The sequence below is a fragment of the Phyllobates terribilis genome, unplaced genomic scaffold, assembly GCF_046119375.1.
Source record: "Phyllobates terribilis strain yellow unplaced genomic scaffold, ASM4611937v1 Scaffold_3__8_contigs__length_932513732, whole genome shotgun sequence".
NCBI classification, from domain to species: domain Eukaryota; kingdom Metazoa; phylum Chordata; class Amphibia; order Anura; family Dendrobatidae; genus Phyllobates; species Phyllobates terribilis.
Genome location: NW_027362763.1, coordinates 776,432,124 through 776,459,214, shown reverse-complemented (window position 1 = coordinate 776,459,214; position 27,091 = coordinate 776,432,124). Strand labels below are relative to the sequence as shown.

Sequence of the window (27,091 nt, the reverse complement as noted above, 5' to 3'; positions counted from 1 at the left end):
CACCATGGATTTTGTGGTAAATCAAGAAATGGCTGCACACCCTAGTTATTACCAGCTGGGTAAGTAGAGAAGTGAAGAAACAACAGAAACCCGAATCACTGGAAACCTGTGCTAGCAGGGTGGCAGATGGCTTATACTAAATTACTCATGCCACAGGACCTGAACTATGATTTCTGCTGAGACAGGAACAAGAAAAGGCCGGGGTGAAGAGGAGCTTGGACACAGAGATCGGAGGTAAGAGGAAACATGGCTTGTGTAATGTCATTTGTAAGCCCATCAGCCACTCAAAGGCCGTATTCAGATGGTCCACTACACTAACACTTTATATATCACAGATCACTTTCTTATATACTCTTGGTTACAGCAGTCTTGCTCTCTGGGATCTAGTCTGCATATGTGGAGTAAATTATTCTAATTAAAGTCTGAGGATATGTTCCTGTGATGAGTATTTGGCAAATGTTTTAGGTTTGTGTACCTATTAGTTAAATTAAGTTACTTGCAGGGTTTTTACATGCATTTTTTCATGGTGATTTTTGTCTCTTTTTGGAATGTTATGTTTTAAATAAATCTTTGTTTTTGATACTTTCTGGCATTTTGGCCTTAACAAAACTTTACTGATACAGTCATGTGAGGATTACATGCGTTTTAGAGCATTTCTACCCAGGACTGTGGAGTCGGTGGAGTCGTCAGACTCAGACTCCACAGCCCTGTTCTGCAGTAGAAACACACAAATGCGTTTTTCACCTGCTGATTTTCCATATCTAATGGGGAAAACCTGCATATAAAACTCAGCATACCTGCAAGACAAATTCACATGTTGCAGATTTCAAACATGGACCGCAGATCAGTTTACACTACATGTATATATAAAAAAAACACAGTGTGAGAATGAAATTTTTATAAATCACATTTACTTTGCTGGAACTGTAAAACGCTGGGTTTTTTTAAGCAGCGAAAATACATAGCACAAAGAAAAAAACTCATCGTGGGAACTTGACCTTAGTGTAGGGACCCATCTGAATGAAAACGCCTTGACATGGCAGAGGGGTTCATACAAGTTATTAAAATGTGCACTAAGAATCTCACATCTTAGGCTACGTTCACATGTGTAGTAATCACCATTAGAATAGATCCAGCAACAATTCGTTGGCATGAAATTGTCCAGAGACAATTTTATTGTCCGTATCTTTTTTTAACATTACAGTCTGTGGCAAACAGATATATTAATTAGCTATCCGTTGTTCTCCCATTTGAAACGGATCCGTTTTTTGATTACTGGAGGTGGAAAAATATTTACCATATACTACCAGACATGTCAGCTTTCAAGCAATATAGCCTAAACCTGTAGTCAGGAGTTAATAATCTCTAATGGAAGAACTTTTGGGGGTACTTTGAATAACTAATTAAATACAATGAATCTGGTTTAGAACTATAAAGAAACTCTGCTCCAGGTCAGCGGAATATCCCCTGTACGAGCTCTGATTGACTTAAGGGGCTTTGTGCTGTATAAGAACACAACCCAAATAAAAGACTATCCGCTCCATTGTGGAGTCCTCCTGGAGACCCGCAGATCTTTTATTTGGCTAGTGATTGCTCAGTGGAAATGGACATTATACTGATGTGCAACACTGAAGAAAAACACACACATCACCGGTTGGAATGGAAATTTATAGCAGATGGAGATGACATTTAGAATAATGAACTAACAACAACTAAAATAGTCTGCATACAAAAAAAATGGAGCCTTCCCTTGGTGACAAACCGTTCATATATCCTACACTGGTAAAACGGTAAGACTGGTGCTGGGACTCTTCTGGTCCCTGCCGCTGTCACCACATCCCTATCTACTTGCAGCATTCAGGAGTGGTTACTCCAGGTTGACCATTGCCTGTATGGATTCAGACTGCGTATGGAGGACAGTCAGGTGGCTCAGTGTTGTGGCTATATACACTTCTTGAGGTATTATGGTGCAATCCGTCTTACAGCCTAGAATAGAGGTAGTATTGTTTTCTTGTAATAAATCTACAGTTCCTGGCACCACTGTCAGGTTCTGGTAGTGACCATTTTCCGAATAAGTCAGCTTTTCTGCAGGCTTTGGAGACTCTTCACCATCATCTTCAGTGAGATCTGATTTCTGCCCTTCTTCTGCTTTTGGATCCAGAACAACAAGGAATGATTTCCAGGGTGTATTTTTATCATGGATCTGTAATAAATAATATGACAGAGAAAACTATAAGAGCTCATAGAGGGGATCACATCACCAGTGATACGGTCATAATCTGTGAGAACACCAACAGGAGTTGTTCGTTTTGGGCTTGGACTACATGGTGACTTTGGCCGTACCAGTCGCATGGCCAAAGAACGCTCTGTCCTGTTGCTGGGGGCCGGCGCCTAGCTGGGGGCCGGTGCCTGGCTAGGGGCATGGCAGAGCGGCCATCTTCCTGAAGCTGTGATCTACAGGAAAATGGCCACCCAAGCTACCAGTCTGCGCATGCGCTGGCTTGAGCGGCCATTTTCCTGTAGATCACAGCTTCCGAAAGATGGCCACACACACCAGAAAGCTGGGCACGCCGCTCACCGGCCCCCAGCATCTCATCTCTACGGCCGCCGCCGGGTTCCTGAAGGAGGGAGAACAGAGGGCCCTGCAATCCCGCTCCACCACCACCGCAACTATCAGGTAAGTTCTACGTTGAGACCATAAGATGCACCCCCCATTTTCCTCCCAAATTTGGGGGGGGGGTGGGGGAGTAAGTCTTATGGTCCGAAAAATATGGTAATCATTTATAGTTTCCTATGTTACAAAATTACAATATACCCATAAAAATCAGATGCTGTACTGTGGATCCATACGGCATACAATTTTTTTTTTTTTTACCCATCCGTAAACTTGAATGGGTGAGTTTGACCCAATTTACAGAAAACCTGCACACTGCGATTTTTTTTCATATGCAGATTCAGTCAGTGAAAAAATGAAAAAATAAAAACGCTCATCTGCACTGCCCGATTGAATATCATTGGTCCGAGGGTGATCTGTTTGTTTGTTTTTTATTCGAAAAACAGGACTTGGACCGATAATACAGTCATGTGAAGCCCTAATGCAGGTGAAGGAGGTCACATTGCAGCCGACAAGGTACTGCAAAAAAATCCAACTACTTCTGACTTTATGCGACTTGCTTGTTGCAGATCACCGGCATTATGCTGCAATGCAGCAGAGACAGCGATTTTTCACAAGGTAAACTATGTGGGGTCCAAAGTCACTACATAGCTCCAGTCTTACAAAGAAAGTTCTGCTTATTTGTCCCCATAAAAAAGGGCTACAGTACACACATGTATCTGATAATAAAGCTCTTCCCATTCATTCAAATAAGGCCGAGCTGCAACACCAGCCGGACACAGGCTGTAGAGAAGAATGATGGGGTAAAAGAAACAGACCCCTTAGGCTGAGTTCACACGATGCGTTTTTCATGCGTTTCCCTGGCGTTTTTGCAGTTGCGGAAACGCATGAAAAACGCATGGTAGAAGGGCAGCAATGTTCCCCAATTGAAATCCGCATGTGCTGTGCCCATGATGCGGATTTTTCCGCAGCGTAAACGCTGCGGTCAAAAATCCGCAGCATGTCAATTAATTTTGCGGAAACGCTGCTCTTTTGCCGCCATTGACTTGCATTAGACCGCATGGAATCCGCATCACTGTATATGTTGATGCGCTTTTCATGCGGTCTAATGTGCGGATGGTACCCGGGTGTGGAGGAGAGGACTCTCATCCAGACCCAGGTACCATTAAAAAAAAAAAGAATAAAATAAAAAATATATATATTCTCACCTTCTGACGGCCCGCGCAGCGCTCCTGCTTGATTCCCCGCACTTCGCGGTTGAATGAAGAAGGACCTTCGCTGACGTCAGAGTCATGTGACGGGTCACGTGACGCTGACGTCGGAAGGTCCTAAAGTCTTCAATGCCGGCAGCCGGGACCGAGCGAAGCAGGACACCGGGGGCCATCAGAGGGTAAAGTATATATTTATTTTTTATTTTTTGACATTCACACACTATATAAATCCATGCCGGTTGCATGGATTTATATAGTGTAAAGTTGACAAGCACTTTCCAAGTGATGCTAAAATCGCTTGGGAAGCGCTTGTCAACCCACATGCGGAAATGAAAGTGAAGACCGCTTCATTTCCGCATGTCCCTGGCAGGAAACCGCATGTACAATCCGCATGCGTTTTTTCCTGCCAGAGAGATGCAGGAACGCTCAGGAAAAAATCCTGAGCATTTCTGCATCGTGTGCACATACCCTTAGTCTACATTTTAGAGAAACGTTTAAATAACGCAGCCAATTTTGGAGTGAATGTCCGATATACAATTTAAAGTGGACCTGTCCTCATACTATGCTGCCCCTAATTGAAAATCAGAAGTGTAACCTAAACGGAAAGCAAGACCCGACGGAAAAGGAAGACCCGACGGAAAATTATAAATTTGACTTTCTTGGAATCATTCTTAGTTTTGGCTACTGAAAGAAGGAAAAAAAAAAAACCAACAAAACTGCACTGTGCAAAAAAGAGCCACAGGCTATCAAATGCCCTTATATACTGTTAAGATGGTCCGGCACAGAAGAACAAAGGTCTTACGGAGGTGTGCCTGCGGAGGGTGGACTTGTCAGTGAAGGTCCGCTGACATGCAATGCACATGAATGGCTTCTCTCCTGTGTGGATCCGTTTGTGCCGCTGGAGTGCGTTCAGCTGAGTAAACTGCTTTCCACATTGATTACAGCAATACGGACGTTCTCCTAATAAGAAGAATATTATACAGAATTAACCAAAAATACATATTGCTGTAAATAAGTCTCCTTTAAGCTTACCTCCCTTTTCTAACGACTTTTGAGGATAACCGTTTATAAGTATGTACGTGAGAAATAACATTATCATGCCATTATGTGACTTGTATCCTGCATTTTTACCAGGTTTTCCTTATGCAGGCTCCAGCTCTAATTTGTACTTTTGAGCTAATGGGGGGGGAGACTATCTGCTATAATGTCTTCAATAAACAGCAGTGAAGAAGAGATCCTGCTCCACTATCTGTCTGCACCACAGCCTTAGCAGCAGAATGGACGATATTATACAGAGGCACTGACCAACTGTGTAACTGTGAATCCAGCTCTGAATGAAGTAAAAAACTTACTAGAAAGAAGGATCACAGTTTGTGTTTCTCTTCCTCTGTTTTTCCCTCCCAACACTCAGCTCCTGTTTCCATGGATTTTTATAGGCAGAATGTAATGGGGGGTGGCCTGGGCATCTGTTATACTCTATTCCTATATACTTGTTAAAACTAGACATCTCGCACCTTGTGAAAAAGCGTAATGTTTTGTACGAATTGCCTTAATATTCATGTTTCTGGTTCAAAAAGTCTGTCCCAAGCAGAACCTGTGGTGCGTATCTCCTAAAGATAAAACTATGCCATGAGAAAAGCAAACAGAACAGACCAAAAATCTCTAAAATCCAAATGTGGGTAACATCTTGGTCACTGAGTTGACAAACATATGGATCACGCACGAGGAGTGTCTTAAATAGAACACAAAATATAACATAGGGAACCTACAGCTAGCCAAAGCAGAGGCTGCAGATTTACACTGCCTGCTTTATGTAGAGGAAACGAGTGGACTTTATGAGACATTACTTTTTTCCAGTTTCAGAAAACCTGTGTCCCCCGACTGCAGCTTGTTTTAAAAAATATGTTGTGCTTAACTCACCCTCCCTGGTTCCAGCTCAGAGTCTCAACTTAACAGTTATCTTATTCTATTTATCAGCGCTGGACATGAAGTCGGTCTTGACGAGTGGGTCTTGTGGAGTCAGAAACGCCAGAGAAAGAGAAAAGTGGCATGTGCCCCTCACCTTAAATCTTACTCCAGTCAGGGAATGGAATAAGATTTCTGTTGTAAGGTATATCATGAATTAGATAAGCTGTGGCTTCAAACTTTTGGGACTTATCAATGTGTTTTATGCCAGATTTCTGGCGAAAACACTTTAAAAAAAAAAAAAAAACACAATGGCCCCCTATTCATTCAATGAGAGTTAATGCCAAACAAAAATCATACATTCACCCCTTCACGACAACCGCTGTACATTTACGGCACAAGTCAGAAGTGGGTGTATGGAGCGGGCTCACGGGGTGAGCCTTCCTCGTACTCAACAGGTAATGGCTGTGTGTTACAGCCAAGACTTGCCTCTAACAGTCGTGGGTGCCGATTGTTAGAGGCAGGTCCTGACAGCGACATTAACAGCGCAAGGGCATGGGGACACGCCACTCTAAGCGCCCATGACGTGATCGCGGGTCGCCAATGAGTTGCTATGACAGTTGGGGGGGTCTGTTGAAGACCTCCGTGCTGATCATTACAGAGCTCCCTTGAAACCCAGCCTGTGGCAAGGCTTCAAAGGAGACCGCGATTTTTGCTATATACAGCAAGTGTTTTAAAAAAAATATGAAAAAAACAAAAACCATAAAAAAGTTTAAATTACCCCCACCCCCCGTTTTCACCCTATTAAAAATTATAATAAAAAAAATACACATGTAGTTTCATCGTATTCAGAAAAGTCTGATGTATCAAATATAAAAACAATTAACCCAATTGGTAAACACCAAATGAAAAAAATTCAAGAACGCCAAAATTATGTTTTTTTCAGTCGCAGCAATAACACAAAAAATGCTGCTTCAAGTGATCAAAACGATGTCTTAAAATGGTATAAATAAAAACGTTGTCTTGCTTTGCAAAAAATAAGCCGCCAGACCCCTCCATCGATCAGAAAATTAAAATGTTACAGGTCTCAGAAAATAGCGACACAACCCAAAAATTTGTCTTTTCAAAAAAAATTTCAATTTTTTTTTTTAAAAACTTCTGCTTTTTTACACTACTAAAATAAAAATAAAAAAAAACTGGACATGTTTGTATCACTGTAATCTTACTGATGAGAATCATATTGTGAGGTCAATTTCTCCCCAATTGTTTTTTTTTTCCTGCTTTCCAGTACACTATCTGGTAGAATGATTGGCGTCATTCAAAAGTACAACTCGTCCGGCAAAAAACAAGCCTTCATATGTCTACGTGGACAGAAAAATAAAAAAAGTTATGGCTCTGGGAAGAAGGGGAGGAAAAAACGAAAACAGAAATTGACTGTCGTGACAGTGTTAAGTATACAAATACAGGTAAATGGTCACTGTCAATAAACTATAATCACCAAGATGTGAACAAATTATGCAAAATATCTTATTAACAAAAATTGCCACTTTCTCTACTTTCCTCTTCCTTTATTCACCTTGAAATAAAGCTAAAATTAAAGGAATCAGGTTACATGCTGCCCATAGAATAAGAAGGAAAGAAGAGAACTGTAGAGGCACATAAAACAGAGCTGTAGCTTTACGTGAGCATTGGCTGTCACGACAGTGGGGCTTTATAGTTACACTGCTGGTTATTGTCCTCCGTGCTGCTGCTGCTGAACCCCTATGTTGTCCTTCTTGCTGATGATGAACCTCTATATTGTCCTCCAAGCTGGTGCTGAACCTCTATATTGTCCTCCAGGCTGCTGCTGAACCTCTATATTGTTCCCCAGGTTTCTAAACCTCTATATTGTCCTCCTTGCTGCTGCTGAACCTCTATATTGTCCTCCAGGCTGCTGCTGAACCTCTATATTGTTCTCCAGGCTGCTGCTGAACCTCTATCTTGTCTCCCAGGCTGCTGCTGAACCTCTATCTTGTCCTCCAGGCTGCTGCTGAACCTCTATCTTGTCCTCCAGGCTGCTGCTGAACCTCTATCTTGTCCTCCAGGCTGCTGCTGAACCTCTATCTTGTCCTCCAGGCTGCTGCTGAACCTCTATCTTGTCCTCCAGGCTGCTGCTGAACCTCTATCTTGTCCTCCAGGCTGCTGCTGAACCTCTATCTTGTCCTCCAGGCTGCTGCTGAACCTCTATCTTGTCCTCCAGGCTGCTGCTGAACCTCTATCTTGTCCTCCAGGCTGCTGCTGAACCTCTATCTTGTCCTCCAGGCTGCTGCTGAACCTCTATCTTGTCCTCCAGGCTGCTGCTGAACCTCTATCTTGTCCTCCAGGCTGCTGCTGAACCTCTATCTTGTCCTCCAGGCTGCTGCTGAACCTCTATCTTGTCCTCCAGGCTGCTGCTGAACCTCTATCTTGTCCTCCAGGCTGCTGCTGAACCTCTATCTTGTCCTCCAGGCTGCTGCTGAACCTCTATATTGTCTCCCAGGCTGCTGCTGAACCTCTATCTTGTCCTCCAGGCTGCTGCTGAACCTCTATCTTGTCCTCCAGGCTGCTGCTGAACCTCTATATTGTCCTCCTTGCTGCTGCTGAACCTCTATATTGTCCTCCAGGCTGCTGCTGAACCTCTATCTTGTATCCCAGGCTGCTGCTGAACCTCTATATTGTCCTCCAGGCTGCTGCTGAACCTCTATATTGTCCTCCTTGCTGCTGCTGAACCTCTATATTGTCCTCCAGGCTGCTGCTGAACCTCTATATTGTCCTCCAGGCTGCTGCTGAACCTCTATATTGTCCTCCAGGCTGCTGCTGAACCTCTATATTGTCCTCCAGGCTGCTGCTGAACCTCTATATTGTCCTCCAGGCTGCTGCTGAACCTCTATATTGTCCTCCAGGCTGCTGCTGAACCTCTATATTGTCCTCCAGGCTGCTGCTGAACCTCTATATTGTCCTCCAGGCTGCTGCTGAACCTCTATATTGTCCTCCAGGCTGCTGCTGAACCTCTATCTGCTACAAAGAGATCGGGAAGCAGATCTCCTCTTTTCTGTGTGCTGTATATTGGAGACATCACACCACCTAGTCTTCCCCCACTGAAAATTAGAGATAAAACCTGCAGAGGGGAAAACTGGTAAAAATGCAGATACAAGTCATATAATGACCAGAAACAACGTCAATCCTCATACACACAGATTATTCTGAAAGCCATCTGAATCAGCAAATAAAGAGACACTTGACAGGTTCCTCCCAGACAGAAGATATATTTGTGTTACCGGTGTGCACTTTATTATGCTGGTAGAGAGAATTCCTCTGCGCGAACGTCCTGAAGCAGATGTCACACCTAAATGGCTTGGCTCCGGTATGGATGCGATTGTGATGCTTTAGATATTCTTTGGAGGCGAAGCTTTTCCCACAGGTCTCACACATGAAAGGCCTCTCTCCTATGTCAGCACCAGGCGAGAGAAAACATCCAGATCACTATGGAGCAGTTCACACACATACTTCTACTACATACATATATTAATGAAGCCTGTGTAATGTAGTCTACTAGTTATGCCTCTTTTAGTATGCCGACATATATGGACCAGTCAGTGGCCAGAAGGGCCCTCTATGGTCTCGATACGACAATGGAAGCCTATAGCGTATACTCAGGAGCTTTCCATGTGTACAATTGTAAAGAAAAAATGTTATGTGATCATGGTCGTGAGACAGAAAAAAAGGGCTCATTGATTAAACTCCTTAAGGAGTAGCTGTCATTTTAATTTTTATTTCATAAATCAATAGTACACATGAAAATAAGATATATAATATATCTCATCAGAGAAATCTGCTTCTTTCTCTGCCATTATTGATCAGTCATGATCAAAATTCTCAATTCTGAGGTAAAATCTGTATTCAGTGACAGTATAATGGGCCCCCACATAGTCCTCCATACAGAATGATGGGCCCCCACATAGTACTCCATACCGAATAATGGGCCCCCACATAGTACTCCATACCGAATAATGGGCCCCCACATAGTCCTCCATACAGAATAATGGGCCCCCACATAGTGCTCTATACAGTATAATGGGCCCCCACATAGTCCTCCATACAGAATAATGGGCCCCCACATAGTTCTCCATACAGAATAATGGGCCCCAACATAGTCCTCCATACAGAATAATGGGCCCCCACATAGTCCTCCATACAGAATAATGGGCCCCCACATAGTCCTACATACAGAATAATGGGCCCCCACATAGTCCTCCATACAGAATAATGGCCCCACATAGTCCTACATACAGAATAATGGGCCCCCACATAGTCCTCCATACAGAATAATGGGCCCCCACATAGTGCTCCATACAGAATAATGGCCCCACATAGTGCTCCATACAGTATAATGGGCCCCCACATAGTGCTCCATACAGTATAATGGGCCCCCACATAGTGCTCCATACAGTATAATGGGCCCCCACATAGTGCTCCATACAGAATAATGGGCCCCCACATAGTGCTCCATACAGAATAATGGGCCCCCACATAGTGCTCCATACAGTATAATGGGCCCCCACATAGTGCTCCATACAGAATAATGGGCCCCCACATAGTGCTCCATACAGAATAATGGGCCCCCACATAGTGCTCCATACAGAATAATGGGCCCCCACATAGTCCTCCATACAGAATAATGGGCTCCACATAGTCCTCCATACAGAATAATGGCCCCCACATAGTCCTCCATACAGAATAATGGGCCCCACATAGTGCTCCATACAGTATAATGGGCTCCATATAGGGGTGGTGGTTCTGGTGTCGCAGGCCAAATATAGTAACATAGTAACATAGTCTTCCTTCAACCTTAAAAACTAAGTCCATCTAGTTCAACCCATAGCCTAACATGTTGATCCAGAGGAAGGCAAAAAAAAACCATGTGGCAAACACTAAGCTCCACATTGGGGAAAAAAATTCCTTCCCGACTCCATACGACAATCAGACTAGTTCCCTGGATCAACGCCCTATCAAGGAATCTAGTATACATAACCTGTAATATTATACTTTTCAAGAAAGGCATCCATGCCCTTCTTAAATTTTAACAGTGAATCACTCATTACAACATCATGCGGCAGAGAGTTCCATAGTCTCACTGCTCTTACAGTAAAGAATCCCCGTCTGTGATTATGATTAAACCTGATTAATCACCCTGAAGGCCAGATATGGCCCACGGGACAGAATTTGACATGTATGATCTACATAGAATCTAATCAGTGGCAGCTGCCATCTCCTATCTCAGTAATGGGAAAGTCTCTTCACTGAATACAGATTTTACCTCAGAATTTAGAATTTTGATAATGACTGATCAATTCTAGCAGAGAAGAAGCTCATTTCTCTGATAAGATATATTATAGAGTTTCTTATTTTCACATGTACTATTGATTTATGAAAACGATGGTTATGCTTTAAGGATCGGACAATTATTTTTTGGATTTTTTTTTGGGGGGGGGGGTTTACATGTTTTAATTAGTCCCTTTAGGGAACCTGCAGTCACTTTACTGCCAATATTATACACTGCAATACCATAGTATTGTAGTGTATTGTGCCACAGCAACCAATCAGCACCCTACCCTCGATCATGTCACATGGGGTGCCCATGGCTGTCAGAAGTGACGACAGCCATAGTGAGGACTCTTCAATGCCGCTATCATGATTGACTGCAGCAGTTAAGAGGTTAAACTAATTCTATCAGAGTTAGCTAACTGCAATCACATCAGTAGCTGCTGGGTCTTGGCTATGTATCAGGGCAATCACAAACGTTTGAAAAGAGCAGGGTCAGCTCCTGAGTCCGCTCCATACAAAGATAACACACGGCCGCTTCACGTCAGCCGCCAGATTGAACTGTCATTTGTTGAGAGCGCACTGCTCCCAGTCAGGCAGGAAACAGGGAGGTAGAGTAGCAGTGCACTCCTGAAGATAGGAACACGAGACAACCCCTTTAATCAGCTGAATAGTTGTGAGCATGCTCTGTGTGTCTACAGTAGACACAGATTAGCCCCCATATTATTGGCGTCCAGTTTTATAATAGATGTGCTAATATTATCACTTTTTATTTTACTTGTTTGTTACTTTTCCAGTTGTACGTCGCTGCAGAATATGTTGGCACCATATACAGATTATCGTTAATAGTGGATGATTCTGGTTACCTGTGTGACACCTTTTATGATAAATGAGCATGTGATTCTGTGTGAATTTAGCTCCGCACTCCTCACAGACAAAGGGTTTCTCTCCAGTGTGGATTCTGTGTGTTAAGGAAAATAAATACAAAAGCAAGATTATATCTGGATATATAAAATGTTACACATCAAGAAAAGCCTAGGGTCTTGTATATAGGGGGTACAAAGGTTCCAGTAGCCCAATATATTCATCCAAATTTGGGATCTATCCCCGCTTTGTGTCCTCCAGACAACACCCGCCAGTAGTTCTGTAACTATCACTTCTGCATGGGCCGTGAGATTTTCCACTCCAGCACTTGGGCTAAAAAAATAAAAAATATTTTTCATCATAGAGCCACTAAAAACATGCTGCAAACACACTGTGCCTGTAAGAAGTGTGGCTTTTCTCCAGCGCGTTGCAAACACTCCGGTTTTCACTCAAGGCCTAGTGTCATGAAGTTCTGGAATGTCTGAAACTACGCCATGAGTAAAAACCTGAGATTGTGAAACGCGCTGGAAAGGAAGGCACACTCACTCTGTACAGTCACAGTACATTTGCATCATGTTTTTAATAGATCTACAATAACAATATGGATTTTTATACCACAAGTAATGGAGTGCACTGCATGTATTCCTCTGTACTGACAGCTTACACCCGGGAGCCGACAGAATTCTTGCACTTGGAAGTACGTTCAGGTGGATTCGAATGTAGACATAAAGAAGTCGAGGTGGACTGCTTATGCTTTTTTTTATATATCAGACCAGATGTTATAGCACATGTCCTGATAAATACTTCTCACCACAACATAGGTCATCCAAACACCTTTCCAAACTTATTGATCGCCAGCTTCCAAGTTTCGGTCAGAATCGCCCATACGTCAGCCCCATTTCTCTTGTGTGACAGAGGACACCTTTGACGTCATCCACAGGCTTTCCCATTTCTGGACAAACAATTATTGTCATTCTGCACTTGCATCGGTCTCAATCTATAAGATGCACAGACCCACAATGATTTCTCTACCCACAAAAAGCTAGCAGCGGCCTATGGATGAAGGCGTAGGCGCCATCCACGTTAATTAGGGGAAAAGGGACTTAGCAATAATTCTGCCAAACACTTGGCAGGTCCAGATTCACCCAACGACTCTTCATCACTAATTAACAAACGACAAATACGTTATTTCATACTTTCATACTTAGTCTCATCCATTTTAAAGGGGTCATCCAGGACAGTTTTTTATTACTATGGGCCTAAACTGACTGTCAGGTAGTTGCTAACTACATCGAGATACTGCTTCATTCACAAGGGGTTTGTTCCACTAACAACACTCCCAACCAATGGGACCACTGTTCTCATTAGTGGTGGGTGTCCCATTGGCTGGGATAGATTAGTGGTGTTGGTGGTACAAACCCCTTGTGAATGAAGCAGTATCTCAATGTAGTTAGCAACTACCTGACAGTCATTTTAGGCCCATAGTAAAAAAAAAAACTGTCCTGGATGACCCCTTTAAAATGGATGAGACAAAATTATCCGTATGAGAACCTGGGTGTTAAAGAATATTCTAAAATCACTTAAAAATACCACTCTGGGTTTATTTTTTTATTTCTCCATCGGATAGGTATCAGTAATGTACAGTACAGACCAAAAGTTTGGACACACCTTCTCATTTAAAGATTTTTCTGTATTTTCATGACTATGAAAATTGTACATTCACACTGAAGGCATCAAAACTATGAATTAACACATGTGTAATTGTATGCTTAACAAAAAAGTGTGAAACAACTGAAAATATGTCTTATATTCTAGGTTCTTCAAAGTAGCCACCTTTTGCTTTGATGACTGCTTTGCACACTCTTGGCATTCTCTTGATGAGCTTCAAGAGGTAGTCACCGGAAATGGTTTTCACTTCACAGGTGTGCCCTGTCAGGTTTAATAAGTGGGATTTCTTGCCTTATAAATGGGGTTGGGACCATCAGTTGTGTTGTGCAGAAGTCAGGTGGATACACAGCTGATAGTCCTACTGAATAGACTGTTAGAATTTGTATTATGGCAAGAAAAAAGCAGCTAAGTAAAGAAAAACGAGTGGCCATCATTACTTTAAGAAATGAAGGTCAGCCAGTGCGAAAAGTTGAGAAAACTTTGAAAGTGTCCCCAAGTGCAGTTGCAAAAACCATCAAGCGCTACAAAGAAACTGGCTCACATGAGGACCGCCCCAGGAAAGGAAGACCAAGAGTCACCTCTGCTTCTGAGGATAAGTTTATCCGAGTCACTAGCCTCAGGAATCGCAGGTTAACAGCAGCTCAGATTAGAGACCAGGTCAATGCCACACAGAGTTCTAGCAGCAGACAGATCTCTTCAACAACTGTTAAGAGGAGACTTAGTGCAGCAGGCCTTCATGGTAAAATAGCTGCTAGGAAACCACTGCTAAGGACAGGCAACAAGCAGAAGAGACTTGTTTGGGCTAAAGAACACAAGGAATGGACATTACACCAGTGGAAATCTGTGCTTTGGTCTGATGAGTCCAAATTTGAGATTTTTGGTTCCAACCACCGTGTCTTTGTGCGACGCAGAAAAGGTGAACGGATGGACTCTACATGCCTGGTTCCCACCGTGAAGCATGGAGGAGGAGGTGTGATGGTGTAGGGGTGCTTTGCTGGTGACACTGTTGGGGATTTATTCAAAATTGAAGGCATACTGAACCAGCATGGCTACCACAGCATCTTGCAGCGGCATGCTATTCCATCCGGTTTGCGTTTACTTGGACCATCATTTATTTTTCAACATGACAATGACCCCAAACACACCTCCAGGCTGTGTAAGGGCTATTTGACCAAGAAGGAAAGTGATGGGGTGCTACGCCAGATGACCTGGCCTCCACAGTCACCAGACCTGAACCCAATTGAGATGGTTTGGGGTGAGCTGGACCGCAGAGTGAAGACAAAAGGGCCAACAAGTGCTAAGCATCTCTGGGAACTCCTTCAAGATTGTTGGAAGACCATTTCCGGTGACTACCTCTTGAAGCTCATCAAGAGAATGCCAAGAGTGTGCAAAGCAGTCATCAAAGCAAAAGGTGGCTACTTTGAAGAACCTAGAATATAAGACATTTTCAGTTGTTTCACACTTTTTTGTTAAGTATATAATTCCACATTTGTTAATTCATAGTTTTGATGCCTTCAGTGTGAATGTACAATTTTCATAGTCATGAAAATACAGAAAAATCTTTAAATGAGAAGGTGTGTCCAAACTTTTGGTCTGTACTGTATGTTTCCGGTGTGTAGTAAAATACTTACCTGTGGCTGTCTTCTACTGTTTCCGGTGCCACTCCGATCCCTCTTCGCCATCTTGTGACCGTACCTCTGACTGGTCAGAAGTCACAGCGGTCACTATGTCTTAGGGTGCGTGCAGATGAGCATATAAATCCGACACGTGCTATCCAATTTTTATTTGGACAGCACACTGGTCCGTGTTATTAAATAGGGATGTTTAGATGAATGATTCTTTTTCGCAGTCCAACTGTCCATGAGACGAAAAAAAAAAAAAAAAAATCACAGTACGCACTACTTCCATCCAAGTTTCCAATGACACTCAGCTATGGATGCGAGAAAAAAATAAATAATAATCGGATCCCACTTGGACATCAGAGTGGCATCCAATTTTTACAGATAGATTTCTATTATAAACCTAGAAAACTGTATGTGATCATGTACATGTTTTAATGTACTTATATGAAAACGGTTCATACACGGATAGCATACTGACATAAAAAAACAGACGCACATGGATTAAAATCTGATGAAAATGAGAAAAAAGTTGTTTGACTTTACTGGATGAACTCGAAAGATTTTTCATCTGCTCGTCAGCAGGCGCCTTTAATTAATGGAAGTCTATTAGAGCCTTGTTCTGAGTCTTATAGACTTGCATTAAGACGTGGCTTCAAGTGCTCCCAGCGAATACTGGAGTGATCTGGCCAGTCAGTACTATGGTCACGAGGTGCAGGACAGGACCACTGTGGCACCGGAAACAGAAACGGCCACCTGTAATTATTTTACTACACACAGGAAACATGCATTGGTGAAATAAAAAAAAAAAAACACAGAGTGGTGCTTTAAGTTAATATGAGGAGCAAAGCACTTAGATTCCTCACTTGGGAGTCCCAGTTGTCAAATTTGTGATAAATAAACCCTTTAAGATTTAGGACTTAAGCCCCCGTCTCACATAGCGAGATCGCTGCTGTGTCACGGTTTTGGTGACGCAACAGCGACCTCACCAGCGATGTCGCTATGTGTGACACTTTGCAACGATCAGGCCCCTGCTGTGAGGTCGCTGATCGCTGCAAAGTGTCCTGGACCATTTTTTGGTCATGCCCTCCCGCTGGTCAGCAAACATCGCTGTGTGTGACCAGAGGGAGCAGCGATCAGGCTGGTAACCATGATAAACATCGGGTTACTAGGGGCACACGCGCACCTAGTAACCCGTTGTTTATCATGGTTACGAGCCTGCTAAAGTGAGCGGTAACCTCCCGCTCACCGTAGCAGAGTGGTAACCATGATAAACAACGGGTTACTAGGGACACGTGTGCCCCTAGTAACCCGATATTTATCATGGTTACGAGCCTGCTAAAGTGAGCAGTAACCTCCCGCTCACCGTAGCAGAGTGGTAACCATGATAAACAACGGGTTACTAGGTGCGCGTGTGCCCCTAGTAACCCGATGTTTATCATGGTTACCAGCCTGCTCCTGCTTCAGCAGGCTGGTAACCAGGAGCAGGACATCATGGAAAGATTCTTTCCACAATGTCGCTGCTCCCCTGATCGCTGGTGAGCCTGCCTGTTTGACAGCTCACCAGCGACCACATAGCGACGCAGCAATGATCCCTGACAGGTCGTATCGTTGTTGGGATCGTTGCAGCGTCGCTAAGTGTGACGGGGCCTTTAGGATTTAGGTCTGTTCCCATAATCACAACCTGTCGCAGGATAAGCCATGTGTCTGATTGCTGAAGGTCTCACCGATCACAAGATAAGATGCTGTGATTTTGGGAGCGCCCATTTATAAAGCAAAGGTGACAAAAAAGTATAACCTAAAGACAGCATGACATATACTTCCAGTACCAGGAGGAGCATGGAGGAGACGTTCCAAAATGTGGCAGAGACTTCCATGTATTTAGTAGTATAGGAACCATTGCTGTGGAGCAGCTCCTACCTCATGTGCGTCTTCAGTGCAGACGTCTGGGAAAACTTGGCGTCACACTGGCTACATTCAAAGGGTTTGTCCCCTGTGTGCGTTCTCTCATGGAGCCTCAGAGCAGTCTTGGAGCTTAATCCTTTACCACATAAATGACAGAAATGTCTCTCTCCTCCGCCCTCGTGGACCTGCAGAATGTGCCTCTTGATGTCTTTTTTCCTTTTAAACTTTTTACCACAAAGTTCACACGGAAATTGTCGATCGTTGCTGTGCACGTGACGTTGGTGGCTTTTCAAATTACACCTATTTGCAAATGTCTGACTGCAAATCTCACAAAGATAAATCTCCTCAGAGCCGCCATGATTCTCTTTGGAGTGCTTCAAGTAAGTTTTTTCATCTGTGAAGTTCTCCCCACAGATTGGGCACGTAAAGCCTTCACCAGTTTTGTGCCCTTCTTCATTAGATTTCTTATCAGCCTCATCTAGCTCACACGGACTGTCTTCATCATCTTCTGCCTTTATACTACAGTCCGTCTGCTCATCCATGGGTTCTTCACTACACGAGTTTCCTTCATTACCTAGGCCATTCAACAAGGAAACGACTTCTTCACTATCCTGCTGCTCTCGCAGACGACGCGTGTACTTTTTCTTAGGAATTTCGACAACAGCTTTTTTGCCGGCCAAGCGACCACTTGACCTTCTTGATTTGGGATTCGGAAGTTTTGAGGGATCTTGTGTTTCCTCAGCATTATTTCCATCATCTGAGGTAGACTCTGGACACAACTCACTTCCACCTTTTCCCTCGGGAGGATTAGGAAAGCTGGTGGTATTAATGGTTACTAGGACCTCTTCCTTGTTTTGGATCTCCTGGACAGAGTTTGCGAGTTCTTGCATGTCTTCATCAGTTTCTTGTGATTCAACAATATTTTGCAAGTCCAACCAAACCGAATCCTCTAGCTGCTTTTTATGCTGCATGCAAGTTTCTGCAAGGTCAGCACATTTCAGTTTGTCGGCAATATCAATCATCCGTTGCACTTGGTCTTCAAACACTTCTATCCTCGCTGTATACACAAACTCCAGAAATGAGGAGAAGTCAGTAGTAGATATCTCATTTAATACAATGGTGCCACCACCATCAGTCTCATTCATAAATACCTCCTTAAAGTACTTGCTGGAGGCAGCGAGGACAGATTTGTGGCCAGTGAACTCTACTCTGGACCCCTGATGTTCTATTATCACGGTCACATCACATAAATGACCGTGGATACGAAGTTGATGCATTTCATTCATAAGGTGGACAGGCAAGGATTTGGACTCAAGCAAAACAGCCGTGCTTTCCATCATAGCAGACTTGTCCTAACCTGGTAAAAAAAAAAAGAACCACAATCAATAACACACAATGTATATAGGGACAATCGAGCCATATGCACTGTCATAGTCTAGATCAGGGCTTCCCAACTTCTGGCTTTTGAGACACATGTAGCTCACAGGTTAACTATGTGTGGCATGTACCTTCTGCCAACTTGGCGCATTAGCACCAGGTCGAGCAAACAGCTATGAAGAGCAGGTCTCCAGATGGTGACTTGTGAGTAGCCCTGCACAGAACAGCAGATCTGGCTGTGCATATACTGATGGGAAAGGGGTGATAAATAGGGTAAGCTGGAGATAGGGTGTTACTGCCAGTTAGAGGATGTCTGAAGCTGGACACAATAGTGGTGAGGGAGTGCTTAATGTAAGAATATTGAATAGGTGTAAATTGATAACTCCATGGATATAAGTATACTGCCTATAAGGGAGGGGGTAGAAGATGTCGGTGTGCTTTCTGTGGGGAAGATTAGGTTGTCATTAAACTGGTAATGAGGGTTTTGGGTGTCACTACGGTGTGTGTTAGAAGGCCCTGGATGTGACTCGCAAGGTAAGAAAGGTTGAGGACCACTGGTCTAAATCAATCTAGATATTGACCATACTTTGTGCATGATGCTCAACTATCAAGAACCATTATTAGTCATGTCCATCGCAAACATGACAACTACAGCAGGCCAAAAGTACAAAATTACTTCCACCGTGCATAGTGGATGAGGACAACGATGGTAAATACCATTTACAATGAAGAAAAGAAAATGCTTACATCTGGTTATTGTCTGTCCTCCTATAAAGTTCTCACCCCTCCATACACATTAGACCAATGTCAACCGAACCTGCCGATCACAACGGCTTTGCCCAATAGTCTAATGTGTATGGGAGCCTGGACAATTGTCAGGGTGGGTTAAGGATCCGATAAATCCAATTTCAGACCGCCAGTCCTTTTGTTGGCACAGAGAAAAGCCGCTGCCAGACATGTGGCAGTGGCTCACTCGTAGAGAACACAGGAGCACTCAGCAGAACAAGCGCTCCTGTGCCTGGAAGAGACGGCTGAGATTGATGCCGGTTGGACGATCGGCCGGCAGCCATCTAATGTGTATTGGGGGATCACGTCTTCCAGTGATGGAGAGGCAAACAGGAACTTTTCTACATGTTATCACCCCCTCTTACAGATGCAAGGGGAGATTACCCTCTCCGATTGTCAGATTTAGGAAGGGGGTTCTTTTTTCCCCACTGAGGGAGATAATGATCAGCCGCAGATCTAATCCCCCCCACCTCTATGTAGGACAATGGATGACTTTGGCTCTGATGTTTTCTGGCTCATGGAGTTTCCATCATTAATATTTCTGGTAATTGTGTGATCAGTCACTTGTATTAACTTTGCACATCTCAATGTTTCATTTTAATCAGGATTTTGGGGTTTCAGGGTCTGCTTGGGAGAAACCTCTAGCCACAAACATGACCAGTTATGCAATTTTTAGGCAATTCTATGTTTTAATGAGAGTGCATGAAGGTGCCAATGAGCATAAAGCACTGGGAAATATTTTCACGATGTGCCTAGTATTCAACTATAGAACATTTATAGGGTCGGGGGTATGAGTCTTTATCATTCAGATTTTAATGGAGTTTGTCAAAAGTGTAAAAACTGTGACTTAACGGAACCTGTCTGCAAAAAGAACAAAAAAAACGATATTTACTTGCAGCCATAGTGATAATCTGCAGGTGAATAAACATTTTAAAAGAATATACCCAGGACTTTATGAAAAACATAAAATGTGCCTAAGCAATAACAGGCGGACAGTCGGTACTCACCTGTCTGTCGTGCACGGCGCCGTTCTTCCCTGGCACAGACTGGTCACAGACCGCTCTTGCCGGGAAATCAGCTGCCTCTGCTGACGTCACGTCGACAGAGCGGAGGCTTCTTTTCCACTCAGCTCTGTCGACAGGGCAAGACTGACGACATCATTCTGATTGACAGCTGGATTCCTGCTGCCTAACTGGGGGAGCCGGCTGTCAATCAAAATAATGTCGGAAGTCACGCCCCGTCAGTAGAGCAGGGTAGAAAAGAAGCTGCCGCTTTGTCGACGTGACGTCAGCAGAATCCCCCGGCAGGAGCGGTCTGTGCACAACAGGCTGATAGGTAGCAACTACCCACCTGTTAGTGTTTCAGTACATTTTTTGTTTTTCACAAAGTCCCAGAAACAGGTGCAGCTACAGAGAGAAAATGAGGTTATAGCCTCCCGCCAGCCACTCGCTTCCAATCATTAGGGCGGCACCGGGTCCATGCGCAGTCAGCGCTCAGTGAGGTTCTCCTTTAAACTTTAGTTGTTTGGGCATCCTGTAGATTATTAGGGCTGGTACGGGAGCGGACCAACCTCTCTTAGGCCACGTTCACACATCAGTATTGGTAATCCAAAATCAGGAGAGGAACAATCAGAGGAAAAGTATAATAGAAACAGATCACCACTTCTGTATTTATCACCCACTCCTGGCTTTGACTTGCAAATACTGATGTAAAATACTGCTGTGTGAACGTGGCCTTACAGAAATATTTACCCCTAGACTTCATAATTGTATTAAAGAGGATCAGTCAGCAGGTTTTTGTTTTGTAATCTGAAAGCAGCATTATATAGGGGCAGAGACCCTGATTCCAGGGATGTGTCACTTACTAGGCTGGGTTTTGCTGTTGCAATACAATCAGTGTTTTATCAGCAGGAGATTATCACTGCCACTCTCGGCGTTGCGGGGGGTCTCAGTGATCAGCAGGTTTTCCACTATCATATGGATGTTAAATCCCCTGGTTCAAGGCTTTAAACGATTTATAGGTAACAAATAACCCTACTGTCAGTGCCATCACTTATACTCCATGTACTGCTGCGGCTTGTATTAGCTCCTGTACATTCACAGCACCTCGAGGTGCCATATAGTAGTGGTAGTAATAATATAGATCATGTGACCTCCACAGACACGTGACTGTAGGCTCCAGGCTTTGTGCTAGGTCATTAGTGATATGTGTAGACTGAGGCTGAATATCAGCTGCTGCAACCAAAAGGCCCAGGTGTAGCGCCTCTCCCAGCACAGACACCCCCAGTGATCGCACTGACGCCTGCAGCTGACAGCCGCGCCCGTGTGACTGCTGTGTGACCACGTACCTCGCGGCTGTACCGTCTAATCCGGTACAGCGCCGCACTGTGTCGCTCCGTCACGGATGATTACGGTGCGTACCGGAAGTGAAGGAGATATACGGTAACCCAGGCGAACTCTTTCCTGCATGTTGACCACACCCATTTTTTAGTTCTCTACCAATCAACGTATGATATGCAAATAGCACTGGAGTAGCCGATGACGTCACTGCTAGGGGGTAAAAAATAAGGCTTCTAATGTCTCGCGTTAGTATGAGCGCGTCCCCGACATAATGGCCGCGGCGCTCCTGGAATAAAACCATCATTGTGTGTGGAAGGAAGAAATAAGCGTCATGTCCGAACTAATCACCTGTCATTAGTGGTACAGAGCGTGAGGTTCACACGGCAGGGGGCTTCTCTGTCACCGACATGTATGGGAGCTAACTGGCGAGAAGTAGTCTTGGCCATCACCTGTACGTGTGGCCGGCCCCTGTCCCTGCGTGTGGCCATCACCTGTACGTGTGGCCATCACTCACCTGTACGTGTGGCCGGCCCCTGTCCCTGCGTGTGGCCGGCCCCTGTCCCTGCGTGTGGCCGGGCCCTGTCCCTGCGTGTGGCCATCACCTGTACGTGTGGCCGGCTCCTGTCCCTGCGTGTGGCCATCACCTGTACGTGTGGCCGGCCCCTGTCCCTGGTTGTGACCATCACCTGTACATGTGGCCGGGCCCTGTCCCTGGTTGTGACCATCACCTGTACGTGTGGCCGGCCCCTGTCCCTGGTTGTGACCATCACCTGTACGTGTGGCCGGGCCCTGTCCCTGCGTGTGGCCATCACCTGTACATGTGGCCGGGCCCTGTCCCTGGTTGTGACCATCACCTGTACATGTGGCCGGCCCCTGTCCCTGGTTGTGACCATCACCTGTACATGTAGCCGGGCCCTGTCCCTGGTTGTGACCATCACCTGTACATGTGGCCGGGCCCTGTCCCTGCTTGTGACCATCACCTGTACGTGTGGCCGGCCCCTGTCCCTGGTTGTGACCATCACCTGTACAAGTGGCCGGGCCCTGTCCCTGCTTGTGACCATCACCTGTACGTGTGGCCGGCTCCTGTCCCAGCGTGTGACCATCACCTGTACATGTGGCCGGCCCCTGTCCCTGGTTGTGACCATCACCTGTACATGTGGCTGGCCCCTGTCTCTGGTTGTGACCATCACCTGTACATGTGGCCAGGCCCTGTCCCTGCTTGTGACCATCACCTGTACATGTGGCCGGGCCCTGTCCCTGCGTGTGGCTATCACCTGTACATGTGGCCAGGCCCTGTCCCTGCGTGTGGCCATCACCTGTACGTGTGGCCGGGCCCCGTCCCTGCGTGTGGCCATCACCTGTACATGTGGCCAGGCCCTGTCCCTGCGTGTGACCATCACCTGTACATGTGGCCAGGCCCTGTCCCTGCGTGTGACCATCACCTGTACGTGTGGCCAGGCCCTGTCCCTGCGTGTGACCATCACCTGTACGTGTGGCCGGGCCCTGTCCCTGCGTGTGGCCATCACCTGTACATGTGGCCGGGCCCTGTCCCTGCGTGTGGCCATCACCTGTACATGTGGCCAGGCCCTGTCCCTGCGTGTGACCATCACCTGTACGTGTGGCCAGGCCCTGTCCCTGCGTGTGGCCATCACCTGTACGTGTGGCCGGCTCCTGTCCCTGCGTGTGGCCATCACCTGTACATGTGGCCGGCCCCTGTCCCTGCGTGTGGCCATCACCTGTACATGTGGCCGGCCCCTGTCCCTGGTTGTGACCATCACCTGTACATGTGGCCGGGCGCTGTCCCTGCTTGTGACCATCACCTGTACGTGTGGCCGGGCCCTGTCCCTGCGTGTGGCCATCACCTGTACATGTGGCCGGGCCCTGTCCCTGCGTGTGGCCATCACCTGTACATGTGGCCAGGCCCTGTCCCTGCGTGTGGCCATCACCTGTACGTGTGGCCGGCTCCTGTCCCTGCGTGTGGCCATCACCTGTACGTGTGGCCGGCCCCTGTCCCTGCGTGTGGCCATCACCTGTACGTGTGGCCGGCCCCTGTCCCTGGTTGTGACCATCACCTGTACATGTGGCCGGGCCCTGTCCCTGGTTGTGACCATCACCTGTACATGTGGCCGGGCCCTGTCCCTGCTTGTGACCATCACCTGTACGTGTGGCCGGCCCCTGTCCCTGGTTGTGACCATCACCTGTACGTGTGGCCGGCCCCTGTCCCTGGTTGTGACCATCACCTGTACATGTGGCCGGGCCCTGTCCCTGGTTGTGACCATCACCTGTACATGTGGCCGGCCCCTGTCCCTGGTTGTGACCATCACCTGTACATGTGGCCGGCCCCTGTCCCTGGTTGTGACCATCACCTGTACATGTGGCCGGGCCCTGTCCCTGCTTGTGACCATCACCTGTACGTGTGGCCGGGCCCTGTCCCTGCGTGTGGCCATCACCTGTACATGTGGCCAGGCCCTGTCCCTGCGTGTGGCCATCACCTGTACGTGTGGCCATCACCTGTACATGTGGCCAGGCCCAGTCCCTGCGTGTGACCATCACCTGTACGTGTGGCCGGCCCCTGTCCCTGGTTGTGACCATCACCTGTACGTGTGGCCGGCCCCTGTCCCTGGTTGTGACCATCACCTGTACATGTGGCCGGGCCCTGTCCCTGCTTGTGACCATCACCTGTACATGTGGCCGGGCCCTGTCCCTGCGTGTGGCCATCACCTGTACATGTGGCCAGGCCCTGTCCCTGCGTGTGGCCATCACCTGTACGTGTGGCCGGGCCCTGTCCCTGCGTGTGGCCATCACCTGTACATGTGGCCAGGCCCTGTCCCTGCGTGTGACCATCACCTGTACATGTGGCCAGGCCCTGTCCCTGCGTGTGACCATCACCTGTACGTGTGGCCAGGCCCTGTCCCTGCGTGTGACCATCACCTGTACGTGTGGCCGGGCCCTGTCCCTGCGTGTGGCCATCACCTGTACATGTGGCCGGGCCCTGTCCCTGCGTGTGGCCATCACCTGTACATGTGGCCAGGCCCTGTCCCTGCGTGTGACCATCACCTGTACGTGTGGCCAGGCCCTGTCCCTGCGTGTGGCCATCACCTGTACGTGTGGCCGGCTCCTGTCCCTGCGTGTGGCCATCACCTGTACATGTGGCCGGCCCCTGTCCCTGCGTGTGGCCATCACCTGTACATGTGGCCGGCCCCTGTCCCTGGTTGTGACCATCACCTGTACATGTGGCCGGGCCCTGTCCCTGCTTGTGACCATCACCTGTACGTGTGGCCGGGCCCTGTCCCTGCGTGTGGCCATCACCTGTACATGTGGCCGGGCCCTGTCCCTGCGTGTGGCCATCACCTGTACATGTGGCCAGGCCCTGTCCCTGCGTGTGGCCATCACCTGTACGTGTGGCCGGCTCCTGTCCCTGCGTGTGGCCATCACCTGTACGTGTGGCCGGCCCCTGTCCCTGCGTGTGGCCATCACCTGTATGTGTGGCCGGCCCCTGTCCCTGGTTGTGACCATCACCTGTACATGTGGCCGGGCCCTGTCCCTGGTTGTGACCATCACCTGTACATGTGGCCGGGCCCTGTCCCTGCTTGTGACCATCACCTGTACGTGTGGCCGGCCCCTGTCCCTGGTTGTGACCATCACCTGTACGTGTGGCCGGGCCCTGTCCCTGCGTGTGGCCATCACCTGTACATGTGGCCGGGCCCTGTCCCTGGTTGTGACCATCACCTGTACATGTGGCCGGCCCCTGTCCCTGGTTGTGACCATCACCTGTACGTGTGGCCGGGCCCTGTCCCTGCGTGTGGCCATCACCTGTACATGTGGCCAGGCCCTGTCCCTGCGTGTGACCATCACCTGTACGTGTGGCCAGGCCCTGTCCCTGCGTGTGGCCATCACCTGTACGTGTGGCCGGCTCCTGTCCCTGCGTGTGGCCATCACCTGTACATGTGGCCGGCCCCTGTCCCTGCGTGTGGCCATCACCTGTACATGTGGCCGGCCCCTGTCCCTGGTTGTGACCATCACCTGTACATGTGGCCGGGCCCTGTCCCTGCTTGTGACCATCACCTGTACGTGTGGCCGGGCCCTGTCCCTGCGTGTGGCCATCACCTGTACATGTGGCCGGGCCCTGTCCCTGCGTGTGGCCATCACCTGTACATGTGGCCAGGCCCTGTCCCTGCGTGTGGCCATCACCTGTACGTGTGGCCGGCTCCTGTCCCTGCGTGTGGCCATCACCTGTACGTGTGGCCGGCCCCTGTCCCTGCGTGTGGCCATCACCTGTATGTGTGGCCGGCCCCTGTCCCTGGTTGTGACCATCACCTGTACATGTGGCCGGGCCCTGTCCCTGGTTGTGACCATCACCTGTACATGTGGCCGGGCCCTGTCCCTGCTTGTGACCATCACCTGTACGTGTGGCCGGCCCCTGTCCCTGGTTGTGACCATCACCTGTACGTGTGGCCGGGCCCTGTCCCTGCGTGTGGCCATCACCTGTACATGTGGCCGGGCCCTGTCCCTGGTTGTGACCATCACCTGTACATGTGGCCGGCCCCTGTCCCTGGTTGTGACCATCACCTGTACATGTGGCCGGGCCCTGTCCCTGGTTGTGACCATCACCTGTACATGTGGCCGGGCCCTGTCCCTACTTGTGACCATCACCTGTACGTGTGGCCGGCCCCTGTCCCTGGTTGTGACCATCACCTGTACAAGTGGCCGGGCCCTGTCCCTGCTTGTGACCATCACCTGTACGTGTGGCCGGCTCCTGTCCCAGCGTGTGACCATCACCTGTACATGTGGCCGGCCCCTGTCCCTGGTTGTGACCATCACCTGTACATGTGGCTGGCCCCTGTCTCTGGTTGTGACCATCACCTGTACATGTGGCCAGGCCCTGTCCCTGCTTGTGACCATCACCTGTACATGTGGCCGGGCCCTGTCCCTGCGTGTGGCCATCACCTGTACATGTGGCCAGGCCCTGTCCCTGCGTGTGGCCATCACCTGTACGTGTGGCCAGGCCCTGTCCCTGCGTGTGGCCATCACCTGTACGTGTGGCCGGGCCCCGTCCCTGCGTGTGGCCATCACCTGTACATGTGGCCAGGCCCTGTCCCTGCGTGTGACCATCACCTGTACATGTGGCCAGGCCCTGTCCCTGCGTGTGACCATCACCTGTACGTGTGGCCAGGCCCTGTCCCTGCGTGTGACCATCACCTGTACGTGTGGCCGGGCCCTGTCCCTGCGTGTGGCCATCACCTGTACATGTGGCCGGGCCCTGTCCCTGCGTGTGGCCATCACCTGTACATGTGGCCAGGCCCTGTCCCTGCGTGTGACCATCACCTGTACGTGTGGCCAGGCCCTGTCCCTGCGTGTGGCCATCACCTGTACGTGTGGCCGGCTCCTGTCCCTGCGTGTGGCCATCACCTGTACATGTGGCCGGCCCCTGTCCCTGCGTGTGGCCATCACCTGTACATGTGG

At 47.7% G+C, this 27,091-nt stretch overlaps 1 protein-coding gene across 1 annotated transcript; it reads right to left on the bottom strand.

Annotated features, from left to right (window-relative positions):
- Positions 1 to 894: 894 nt before the first annotated feature.
- On the bottom strand, positions 895 to 21,771 carry GZF1 (GDNF inducible zinc finger protein 1). The gene is made up of 6 exons (XM_073672276.1): positions 21,637 to 21,771; positions 17,142 to 18,483; positions 11,937 to 12,031; positions 9,027 to 9,194; positions 4,628 to 4,785; positions 895 to 2,203 (listed from the first exon to the last, which is right to left on the bottom strand). Exons 2-6 carry the CDS (start codon positions 18,464 to 18,466, stop codon positions 1,868 to 1,870), a joined length of 2,082 nt encoding a protein of 693 aa, XP_073528377.1. The 5' UTR covers positions 18,467 to 18,483; positions 21,637 to 21,771; the 3' UTR covers positions 895 to 1,867.
- Between the last annotated feature and the right edge of the window lie 5,320 nt (positions 21,772 to 27,091).

Bases quoted from the DNA above. Each gene is read 5' to 3' on its own strand.
- GZF1 (XM_073672276.1), bottom strand. From the start codon at position 18,466: ATGATGGAAAGCACGGCTGTTTTGCTTGAGTCCAAATCCTTGCCTGTC. The intron at 9,195-11,936 runs GTAACCAGAATC...GTGCTGACATAG, and splicing joins TCATAAAAGGTGTCACACAG to GAGAGAGGCCTTTCATGTGT. The intron at 4,786-9,026 runs GTAACACAAATA...TCTTCTTATTAG, and splicing joins GCATAATAAAGTGCACACCG to GAGAACGTCCGTATTGCTGT.